Genomic DNA, 12,346 nt, shown 5'->3' on the forward strand with positions numbered 1-12,346 from the left:
CTGAGGGTCGACTGTATCAAAGATCTCACTACATCTTGGGGTCTTCCCTGGAGTAAGACAAAAGGCAGAGGACACAAAGTCCAAGCTGGTTCTAGTTCTGGTCGCCTGCTTGCTCTGTGATCTCTGGTAAGCTGCTGGCATCTCTGTGCTTAAACTGTCTCATGTGCACACAAGACCACTCCCACCTCCCTCTTGGACAGTGTGCAGTGAGGCCACCCATGGCTGCCTGTGCTGTATCAGCTTTAAAAGTTTCAAAAATCTCTGTTCATAGGGCCCATTCGCAAAGGGGTGAGAGAGAGTCTGCTGGATTAAATACCATACACGTGCCAGTTCCTGAACCATGTCTTGTATGTAGTAGGAACTCAATACATGTCCTCTGTCAGGGGCACCTGGGTGGCTCAGTGGGCCAAAGCCTCTGCCCTCAGCTCAGGTCATGATCCCAGGATCTTGGGATCGAGCCCCACGTCAGGCTCTCTGCTCAGTGGGGAGCCTGCTTCCACCACCTTCTCTCTGTCTGCTTCTCTGCCTACTTGTGATCTCTGTCAAATAAATAAATAAATAAAATCTTTTAAAAAATGTTTTCTGTCAAACCCTTCAGCTGGTCCCAGACTGGGAAAATACAGTGGCTGAGACAGACCTTGGAGTCCAGTGCTGTGCAACCTGGGATAAGTTTTGTAACCACTCTGAGCTGCTGTTTCATTTCCATGCAATGGGGGATAAACTGGGATCACTTTACTGGGTCGTGGGGAGAGTCAGCGAGAAGGCGCAGGCAAGGTACTCGGCACGGGCCCCAGCACACGACATATGCTGGGTGAATGAATGCGGCCTCTGCTGTCTGCGCTGGGAGGACCTCTCCTCCCTCGCCATGGTACTTTCATGGCACTTCTGACTCCAGACCTGTTTGGAATTGCAGCATCTGGATGCCTAAGACCAAGGCCAGGCTCTGAGGAGGTGTGTGTATTGTGGGGGGGGCGTGTAGTGAGGGGAGGATGGATTGGGGGGAATATGGAGGAGGACCGCAGCGGCTGGTCCCCCCCCGCCACCCCCCGAGGACACACACCAGCCGCATGGGTAGAGGCCCAGGCCTGAAACAGGATTACAACCCCTGGGCCGCTGGCCTTTTATTTTGTGTTAATGGTGAAATAAGATTTCCTGCATTTCAAATCTTGTTAGTTTTGTTTGCAGAACTGAAACCCATTTGTCTTTTATTATTAACCTTTGAGCTCCGTTTGGCTGGAGCTCTGTGGATTTTCTGTGCTCTCGACAGTTAAAGAACTAACTGGGTTACTTGGGGGCTGGCTCTTCTCTTTTCCGGATGGATCACCTATGTCAACTGCATCCGAAATTAAAAGGCTGCACAGCCCTCGTGGTGATTATAGGTTATGTGGCTCTGAAAGGTTTTAGTGGTTTACGGGTTCGCTGTTCTCCCATTCACTGTCTGCCCCCCTGTTTCCTCCCATCCATCCGCCCTCCCACAGACCCGCGGAGCCTCCACTACACTCATTTGCTATCATGCAAACTAGACATTCCTAAAAATCACTCTGCAGGGCAAAATCCTCCCAGAAGAAATCACGGAGCTTTGGGGGAAAACAGGGTTAGGGGCACACCAGCCAAACACTATGTCAGTATCATGTACACACACACACACACACACAACACAGGAACATAGTAAAAACAGTCTTTAAACACATTAAATGGTTACGAAATGCATACAGACTACAATAAATACGGTGCTTTACCGAGGCAATGACCTAAAAGTTTGCTTGTGGAAATGAGTGCCGGAAGGATCGCAGCCCACGAGCTGCTGTGAAGTGGCGGAGGAGGGCTGTCTGAGACGGGGAAGAGAGCTGTAAGGCCCAGTGGGCAGGGGGCAGGGGGCAGGAGCCGCGGGAGCAGGGAGCGGCTGGAGGGCTGTATGGGTGCTCCCACGTGGGGGCTGTTTTCAGCATTCCCCTCGTGTTTCTCAGAATGAAACGCACCTCAGCAAAAGCAAAATCTGTATTGTGCTCAAACTATTCCCTAATACTTCAACTGTGTTGGAACAAATGCACGTTTTCAAAACAAGCGGTGTCGCAGAATTGGCTGTGTGCCAGGAGACACAGAATCCACAATCCCAACTCCAACTCCAGCTTCTCAAGCACCCAGATGTTTCCACACCTGCCCCCAAGCACATGAGTGTGGCTCGCGGGCCTGATGCCAGGGATTTGACTTTTTTATTTATCCAATAAATAACAGAATGGGAAACCAAGGCATAGAAATGTTACATAACCCCAAGATCACTCTGCTAGAAACTGGCAGTCTGGCTCCGGAGTGCATCTGCTTAACCACTCTGCTCTGCTGTGTCTACACGCCCCGGGGAGAGCGTCCCCTTGCCCAGAGCCGAGCCCCAGGGTCTGTAGTCTGGGCTCCGGGTGGGTTAGGCAGGCCTGGATTGGGAGCCCCGCCCCACATGCCACGCCCACCCCGCTTGTAGCTGTGGAGACACATTCTTCACCTCTCTGAATCGGGTTTCCGTTTTGGTGAGGCAGGAATGAACGACAGGGGGCCCTTCAGTGCCGTTGTAAGTACTAAGCAAGATGAACTTCTGAGAACTCAATCTGGCACAGCCAAATGTGCCATAAATACTAGTGTTTACAAAACAGAACAAAACAAACCCCCATGTCTCCTAGCTCACAGCCCCAGCCAGTCCCGGTCCATCCTTCAGGCACGAACCGTTACAGAGCAGAGGTGGGCAAGGGAAAGGGGGTCCCAGCCACCCGCCGGACCCCTGGGGCCTTTGGTGACCAGGGAAACATAGACTTGGCAAAAACATGACCCTGAACCCAGCTGAGGTGGCCACGCACCAGTTCCCACACCCTGCTTTCCAGGGCTGTGGGCACAGTGACCCAGATGCCCAGGGAGCTGGATGTCAGTGACCCAAACGCCTCAGGACAACACGGGACAGAGGGAAGGAGGACAAGAGGCTTTGGGAGCCTGGCTTCAAGAGCTTCTGCGACCCAGAGAAGATGCTGAGGCTGTGATTCTGTGTGATGGAGGTTAAGGAAGGGCAGGAAGGAGTGGAATCTGGGGGTGCTCCTGCTCATAGCCCCTACCCACTATCCATCAGAATTTGCAAAATATCACCTGCAGTCCAGGTCCTAGACTGGGCAGCACTGAACTATATACACCCATGACCATTAACGACCAAGTGGAGGCTGCCGTGGGGGGCAGAACAGACCGTGGAAGCCGCTGACGCAGCCAGAGGAATGGCTGACCTCGCCGTTCCCCCCTCCTCTGCCCACTCCCAGGGCAGACATTACTAGTCAACCTCCACACTCCTGCCAAGGCTGGACAAGGCTCCAGAATCCTTCTCTGCACAGCATTCCAGGCAGCCAGTATCAATTAGCTGGAGCTGGTGCCGGAGATGAAGCCTATGTGCCAGTTCTGAGCTGAGATCTGGAGGAGGAATGAGTCAGAGGGTGGAGAGGGAGGAGAGGTGGGAAAGGCAGTGCCAGGCAGAGGAAGCGAAGGCCGAAGCACAGACCGGCAGGGGAGACGGAGGGAGGTGCAAGACGTTCAGGGCACTGGAGCAGGGGGCACATGGTCGGGGCCTGGGGGAGGCTGGCAGGGATCAGCAGAAGGAAGCGCTGAGTGACAGACTGCGGAGTCTCGACAAGGGAGACTTGCGAGCATGCAGGCAAGAGTGATGAGTGGCCTCACCGGGGTGGGGGGGTGGGAGGGAGAGAAATGGATGAGTCAAAGACAGTTAGGAATAAACTGGAAGAGCCCAACGGGGGGCTGGATATGGAAATGGAAAGTGAGAGGGGAAGCTGCCTGGGAGAGCCCCAGGTCTCTGGTTTGGGCAGCCTGGAGGCGCCAGTGGCGCTGTTTGCTCCTTCCCCACCACCCCCCTCCCGACCCTCCCCTCATCCGCGCTCAGGGACTCTCTCGGACTCTCACTGCCAGCCAGTCCCTGCGCCCCTCCTGCCTCTAGCAAGCACTGTGCTGCAGGGAGGGTAGCAGGGTCCCCAGAAAGCAGCCACCAATCCCTAAGGAAGGAGGGTCAATTGTGACTACTTCGGCTCCCCCTACCGCCGGGGGACAGCGCTGGGGTGCACGGTCCACCTGGCTCCCAGAGTCCCTATAAGCATCAAGCTCTAGCCTACAGTGGCAGCTCGCTTCTTAAAGCCCATGTTTCTGGATGCCTGCTCTGCTCCGCTCCTCTCACACGCTCCTCCACCGTGGTTTTCTGGAATCATCCTCAAGTGAATGACTCGCACTCAAATCCACCTCTCGGGTTTGGTTCTGGGGAACCCAAACTGTAGCGCTCACCAAGGGAGCAGCTCAGGTTCAGGGGGTGTGTGGGAAGGCGCTGTTCTCGTGGTCCTTTCTCAGGGGGCTTGAACCCCTGCCCTTTATCTGGAGAGACGGGACTGCTGGAGGAGGGCTGGCGAGCTCGGCTCTCCCGATCCCAGAGCTGTTCCCTTCCGTCCTTAACATAGAGAACTCCAATTTTTCCACCGGGCAGAAAGGGGCTCTGGGAAGGAAAGCCCCTCCCCAGCCCCAGGAGACAGACCAGGGTCGGTCCGACCTGCTGAGATCTTGGGAGGGAAAAGATGAAGGGACTCCCTGAGCCACCACACCACCCTGAAGTGCCCGCCTCCCGAAATCCTGATGAATGCAACCATTAAATGTCAACCAGTGAAGTGTAAAGGTCTTAACCAGTCAAGATTAAGGGCAGATTCCAAGGCCCAGATCTGAAGCCTGGCATATGAAGCCACTTACTGGATGAGTGACCTTGGGCATGTTCATTAACCTCTTTTGGCTTCTGTGTCCTAGTCCGTAAAATGGGGACATTCGCAGTCTTGGCGTCATCAGGCTGTTGTGAGGATTAAATGGGCCAACACATATATAAGCACTTCACACAGTGTCTGCCCAGAGCAAGTGCCTGGTAAGGGATAGCTCCAGAACGTGACTCCCACCGCCAGGGCCTCTCAGCCTCCATGTGCACACAAGCCCCCAGGAGAGCTTGTAAAGCTTCAGCTTCCAATTCAGGAGGTCTGGGGTGGAGCCGGAGACCCTGCATTTCTAACCAGCTCCCAGGGGATGCCGTTGATGCCGGACCGGGGGCCACACTGGGAACCACAAAGGCTGACGTCACTGCCAGCTACCACCATGCAGCCTGGAGCCCAAGGAGCTTCAGTGACAGAGCGGCCCCACCCATACGCACCCCATCCCTAGCCCAGAGACCTGGTGAGGATGCAGGGTTTCCTATGTTCTCTACGCCTGTCCTTGGAAGCTCTTAACTCACTGCGAGTTGCTCGGTCAGTGCCAGGCAGGGCCTCCCAGGTGTCCAGCCCAACTGTCTAGCACACCGTAGGCACTCAGTCGCGTTTGCTGGAAGAAAAACCCCTGCGCCTACTTGCAGGAACACACACGCCAGTGAGCCAGGGCACAGGCAGACAGGTCCAGCAGCGCCAGGGGCTGCGGGCTCGCAGGGGCTGCTCTAGCCCGCTGGCTCGGCGTAAGCCTCAGCTGGGCTGGCAGGAGCCCAAGGGGAGGACAGTCACACCCCTTCCTATTTCAGAGCCTGGCATCTGGGTCCCACCAGTACCCAAAATACCTCCAGAACAAGGAGGAGGCCGGCCACAGCTCCACGTCCTCCCGTCCTTTCTATGCCCCTTCCCTGCCCCAGTGTTAGGTGGAGTGGTGGAGCCTGGCTGGGCTCCATCAAGACTCTCCCCTCTGCTGGAGCCGGTACCCTCCAACCCACCCGACCCTTCCTCAGCTGGGCTCAAGATAGCCACCCAAACCTTCTGACAATCCTAAATGTCACAGCCAACATCAAGGCCGTGCTTGCTCTGTGCTAAGTACTTTGCAGACACAGCTGCATCTGGGGCAGCCCCTGTATCCAGCAAGATACAGCTGGACACAAGGAGCAAAATACCCAACTAACAGGGGCGAACCAACAAGGAACAACAAGAATCACAGCCAACAATAACAGACTAACAGTGCCTGCTAGTGCCAGCCTCTGTCCTAAGCGCCCATACCTGTGTTAATTCACGTAAGCCACACAACAACTCTGAGAGTCTCTGTGTGCTACTACTGTCCCCTTTCCACAGATGAAGAAACTGGGCTCACAAACGGGAAGTAACTTCCCCAAAGTCACATAGCTACTAGGAAGCAGAAATGAGGCACTAACCAGGCCTATCTGACTCTAGGGTCCAGGTTTGGACTCTAACTCAGACTTTCCGGTCCCTTAAAGCACATTGTAACAGATGACACAAGAGCCACCTCCCAAGCACCTGTCCTGTGCAGACATCAGCTCATTTCTCCTTCACGATGCCCTCCTATGCTGCTGTCCTTGGACAAGTCACAGGGCTTCTCGGAGCCATCCGTAAAATGGGGCTCTGGGTTTCACCCCCTGATCTTACTCCCCACACCACACCACCCTCCCCCCGAGCTGCCTATGAGACCAACAGACCAGATGTTTCCCAGCCTCCTGACACTTAAGAGGCCAAGAGATGTGCCCAAGGCCACCTGGTGGTCACTGGCAGACCCAGGACTAGGACCAAACCTCCTGACCCTCTGGAACTCAGCAGAGACCCACTGCTACCCTGAGGCCTATGATACCTTCCTCCAAGCATTGCTGCCTTGCCAAATTTCTCAGGTTAAAGAAAACATTTGTTCCCTTCCTCCTCCTCCTCTTCCTCTCCCTCCCGCCTGTCCTCCTCCTCTTCTCGCCCTCCGGAAAGCCTCCCTAGGAGGTGGGTGGAACGCAGCATCTGCCAAGGCAAGGCCATTCACAGAGGCCGGAGATGCCCAGTTTAGGAGGGGCTGGGGGTGGGAAGGCTTCCAGCCAGCAGGAACCCCCCGCTGGGAGGTAGCGCAGAAGGTGGCAGCCGAGCCCCAGCCCTGGGCCCGCCCTGGTGTTTGCGCCTGGAGAGGCCCCTTAGCCAGTGCTGTCCAACAGCACCGTCTGTGAGGGCAGACATGCTCTATACCCGCGCTGTCCCAAACAGCAGCCATGGGGCACGCACTGCTGAGTGCTTGGAACATGGCCAGCACGGTGGAGAAACAGAATATTTCATTTCATTCCATTTAAATCAATTTTCATTTCAATAGCCACATGCCTGGCGTCCACTGTACTGGACCCTCCCCAAGCCCCAGTGTCCTCATGAGGGTGATGAGAACCCCCACGACCCTGGCTGAGGACAGCTAAGACAAGGGAGCGATGTGCTGCCACGGAATAAGCCCCCCACCGGGAGTCACGGGACTCGAGTTCCAGACATGTTAACAAGCTCTGTGACCCGGGACGAGCTCCCCAGACTCTCTGAGGGCCCTGGTCATCTGTACAATGAGAAAGTCACTTGCGAGCCAAGTTTCTTTGCTAAGAATCCATGGATGGGCTCTAGGGGAATCTGGGAACCCGCTGGAATTATGAGAAGAGTATGCTTGTACGACTGTGTGCGAGAATGAGTGTGAGTGTATGTGTGAGAGAAGGCGTGTCGCTGTGTGTGGGAATGAGTGCGACTCCATGACTGTGTGTGTGTGTGTGTGTGTGTTACGGTGTAGGTGCACATATTTCTTAGGGGAACGAAAGCCCAAAACTTGCCCAAAACTCTCAAAGAGCCCATCATTGTTGCAAAGACGAGAACCCGCAGTCTAGAATATGTTCCCTCAGGCAGCCCTTAAGAAACGGAGTTTCGGGCACCTGGGTGGCTCAGTGGGTTAAGCCGCTGCCTTTGGCTCAGGTTATGATCTCAGGGTCCTGGGATCGAGTCCCGCATCGGGTTCTCTGCTCAGCAGGGAGCCTGTTTCCTCCTCTCTCTCTCTGCCTGCCTCTCTGCCTGCTTGTGATCTCTCTCTGTCAAATAAATAAATAAAATCCTTTAAAAAAAAAAAAAAAGAAAAGAAAAGAAAAACTAAGTTCCGAGCTCCACTCCCAGAGGCTCGGACTCAGGGCATGGGGTCTGCAGTCTGGATCGGGAACAAATACCCTGGGGGGCTATGTACCGTCAGGGGAGAGAGAACCCGGGCGAGGACACGGTCCTATCTAATATTTCGTGGTCTGACGTGTGTGAAACTCCTTATCCAGCAGGAATCTATATCTTTAAAACCAATCATGATTTCAGAAACTAAGAAAGAGCAAAGAGTAACATCACGATAAAACCCCTCTCAAACCCCTCTTTATTTCTCAACACTGACATGCGGCACTCACATGCCAACGCTGTCCTCCGCTCTCTGTACGTGCGAACCCACGGAGTCCTCACAACACCCCCTCTGAGGCCGCCAGCATCAGCCGGTTTGACAGACGGGCAAACGGAGGCGCAGAGAAGGACTCGCCCAGGGCCGCGCGGCCGGTGTGCTCTGCTGCCCCCTTAGAGCTTGCGTGCTTCGTCGCCTCCCTTCTGCAGGCCTGAGGCTGAGCCAGGGCTCCGGATGGGGTGGCTCGGCCCCTCCCACCCACCCCCACAAGGGCCCACGAGAGTCAGCAGGGCTGACAGCGGGCCGGGCCCCACACTCACTTGCCCTCGGAGCCGTAGCTATTCATGCTGTCCTCAATGGACTCGTGGCTGGCCTGGCGCAGCGTCCGGCTGGGCATCTCCACCGCCAGGCCGGTCTCCGTGCTCCTCTGGATGGCTCCCTTCAGCCTCCGGCTGTCCCCTTCTAGGCGGAGAGGCCAAGAGCAATGGGGAAAGAGACAAGGTACGGGAAGGGACAGAGACACAAGTCGTCTGGTTAGTGTCTGGACCCTCCCAGGGTCGGCCCCCACCCCCAGTCCCTCCTCCTACCACCAGCCTCACCCGCGGCCCCTCCCTGGGCGGCCCTGCCCTTCACACCCACCCCACAAGAAGCAGCGCAGGAGTCCTGGTAACAGCCGGAGTCATTTACAGCTACGTTTCCCCCCTTGGATTCACCTCCCCCCTGCGACTCTCTACAGGTCATGTCTCCTCCTCCTCTCCAGTTACTCTTTATTGAGCACCTACTCTGTGTCACACTCTGTTGCATGCTTTGCTTGCGTTTGGACCAGGTTTTCCCCACCTCAGCACAACCGGCAGTGTAGATGGGATCCTGCTTAGTTGTCGGGGACGTCCTGTGCATTCTGGAAGGTCGATCGATATCCCCGGCCTCTACCTACCAGACGCTAGTAGCACCCTCCAGTCTAGGGTGGCCATCTAGAATGTCTCCAGACATTGCCAAATATCCCCTGGGCGTGGGGGTGGGGGGAGCAAGTCACCCCAGATGAAGGACCACTGATTTAGACCACAGGCTCTGAAACCAGCCTGCCCAGGTTCAAGTGTGGATCTCTTTCTCACTGGCTGTGAGACTTTAGGCAAATCACTCAGCCTCTCTCTGCCTCTATTTCCTTAACTGCACAATAGGAGAACAACAGGCTTACAACGAATGGCCCTCTGCCCTTACTATTCCCTCCCCTCAAATACCCTCTCCTCTGCTAGCTTCCCTTCTGTAATCAAACGTCATCTTAGATGACCTTCCTTGCCATTCTCTAGCCCCTGCCACCCACCCCGCATCCTGTCGCCCTGATCGGGCTTTCTTCCCAACACCACCCCAGACATGTCTGTGCATTACTGGCTTACTGGCCAGTTTCCTGCCCAGGGCAGGTGAACTCAGGACATGGTACTCTGCTTTGTTGACCGTTGAAGCCCCAGGGCTAAGAAGAGGGTCCCGCCACAGCACGTGCTCAGTTAATAACTGCTGGCTGAATCGAGGTCTGCCCTGAGAGTGGTCTTACTCCTCAACCCCCGCATGAGAGAGAGGAGTCTGTTCTCCCACTTAAGCATCTAGGACACAAGACACAGAGGCTAAGCCACTTGTCCACACTCATAGAGCCAGAAAGGGTAGGGGGGTGACGGCACCAAGAGTTGAGCCAGGAGGGTCTCTCTGCTCCACGCTCCACAGCCCGGTTTATCAGGGTGGGTTTTACATCCCTGGCACCTGGCAGGACTGCGGGTGCACTAGAGGTGGGGCTAGGTCTTTAGGGAGAGCTTCCCCAGGTCTTGACAAAGGCTGAGACAAGCTCATAAACCTCAGGGGCTTCCTCAGTGCTGGCTGGTCAACCCGCTGGAGAGAAGCCGTGTCACCCAAATCCCACCATCCTGCTCAGCAAGAGGTAAGGGCCCTGGGGCTGCATGCCAGGAGGCAGAGCAAGACCAGGACACCTCCCACTGGCCTGCTCCTCCTTCCCTCCCACCCACCCACCCACCCACACACACTCACACATACACTGTGTTTCTCAGTGTGTGTGCCCACGTTTGTCTCCCACATGCATCTGCATTATTCAGGCACAGAGATGTCCACACACTCAGAAAAATACATGGTCGCACACACACGTGCAGGAATACACATGCAAACACAGAGCACACTAATGTATGGCTGAGCATTGGTATTTGTGCATTTCCGTGAGTCTCCATCATGCTGTGCTTCTAAGGCTAACTGGGTATGTGCCAGTCATACACACAGATGCACAGCCATAAGAAGTATACGCCAACCCACTCAAGAAAGCACACAGAGAAACCGACACTTTGCATTTCTGTGTGTGTGTCACCTGGGTGTTTCTGGACATGGGTGGGAACACGTGTGTCCCCGTCTCTGTGCTTCCCTTCATCCTGCCATTTGCTCTTTCGCTAAGCTGTATCTGCAATCCACCCAACCACTTCTATGCTCCTCTGTGTGTAGCAGGTGCTAAGACAGAGTAAGATCCAGAACCACACACATGCTCACTCCGCAGCACAGACTCACAAGCACAGAGAGATGTCCCCCAACTCACACACACACAGTGCAGACATATGTCCAGGGACGAACCTCACACCTCCACATCGGGGGTACAAACCCACAACCGGCACCCAGCAGGCAGGCTGCAGACACCCGCCTCGGCTTTCTACTTCCCTACAGAGCCCTGTTCTGGAGATTCACGCTGGTTTGTCCCCGCCCACTAGGGTATGAAACATTTCTCTTGGAAGAGGGATAGCCAAAGCATGACCCAACTCAGTCCCCATGGGGGCTAAGGAGGTGCTCTGGAAAGGTGTGCTTCACATCTGTGTGGCATTCTTCAGGACCAAAGCATTTCACAGCCAAGTACCCTATATGGGCCTCAGGTGAGGCTGGTGTTGCAATCAGGTGGATTGCAGATACAGCTTAGGGAAAGAGCAAATGGTGGGATGAAGGGAAGCACAGAGACGGGGACACACGTGTTCCCCCACGTGTCCAGAAACACCCAGGTGACACAGGGGCAGGCACAGAGTCCCAGCTCTGCAACCACTGGTGGCCAGACCTTGGGCAAGTCAGGCAGCCCCATGGAGCTGTTGGACATCTGCCACAGAGCCTGGCACATAGTAGGTGTGAAACAGAAGTAGCCACGGTGACTGTGGAGTAAGACCTCTCAACACTCCCCAAATTGGCTCACACCAACCATCTTCCATTTCCTGCAATTTGCCACCTTCCCCACCGTGGGCGTCCCCAATCTGGTACCCAACCCCACCAAGTTCTGCCATCTACCCTCAGCCATCTCATCCTCCATTGGCCATCTCCCGATGACTCAGTCAAGGTCCCAAAGTGACTGTGCCAATGCTTTCTCTCCCCAGCCCGTCACCCCAACCAATGACCTTTCCCCCCACTTGGCTGAAAAGATGTGTCTCTGTGACTTGCTCCTTCTCACTTCCAACCTGCATCATCCTCAGACCTTTCAACACGCCCCTCGACCTTCCCCTGCTCTCTCAGAGGACAGAGCAGGAGGGGGTGACCCTTCTCCTGGCCGAGGCTGATCCACCACCTGTTCTCCTCATCCCACCTCCTCCCACCCGCACCAGGAACGCATCCTCCCATTTGTCCTCTCTGGGCCTTGGATCTGCCACCTCTCCCTCTTCTGGTTCTTTCCACTCCTCCTTTAAGTCTGCTCAAGGCTCCGCTTCTTCCACCACCCCCTTCAAACAGCAAACTCCTTCTGAGCACAGACAACCACATGTTGCCATTTTGGGCAGTGTGGCTTCCATTCCATTCACACAGCTTCCTGAGCCAGTCTCCAGCGGCTGCTCGGGACCAAGGAACGAGGACAGGGCCTCGCCTCAGCCCCCCGCTCCTGTACTGGGGTGCTTCCAATTCTCACAGCGCCCGTCTACTGAGTGCCTCTGGTCCGGTAGGAGGCCTTCACGAAGATGTGAAATGTGCTTCCAAGGGCTGGTTTCCACTGATAAAGTGCCCATGGACGGAAGACAAAGAGGTGCTTCAGCCTCTGCTTTGGGTCCATCAGGTCCCAGGAAAAGACCCAGGCTTGACCCGTTGTAGCAGACAGTGCTGACGCTCCACCCAGACCTCACAGATCTCCCTTTTTCCCACTCCTGTGACC

General features: G+C 55.5%; 1 protein-coding gene across 2 annotated transcripts in view; it reads right to left on the reverse strand.

The window, feature by feature from the left end:
• Positions 1–12,346, reverse strand: part of RIMS4 (regulating synaptic membrane exocytosis 4) — a 60,522-nt gene that overhangs the window by 13,120 nt on the left and 35,056 nt on the right. Inside the window, exon 2 of one of the 2 annotated variants that reach the window (XM_082744703.1) lies at positions 8,508–8,649. In XM_082744703.1, coding sequence (XP_082600829.1) covers positions 8,508–8,649 — 142 coding nt within the window. The remainder of the gene's footprint in view (positions 1–8,507; positions 8,650–12,346) is intronic. The other variant, XM_082744704.1, reaches the window with a different exon arrangement.

The sequence above is a fragment of the Mustela nivalis genome (assembly GCF_964662115.1).
Source record: "Mustela nivalis genome assembly, chromosome: 8".
In the NCBI taxonomy this organism is placed as follows: domain Eukaryota; kingdom Metazoa; phylum Chordata; class Mammalia; order Carnivora; family Mustelidae; genus Mustela; species Mustela nivalis.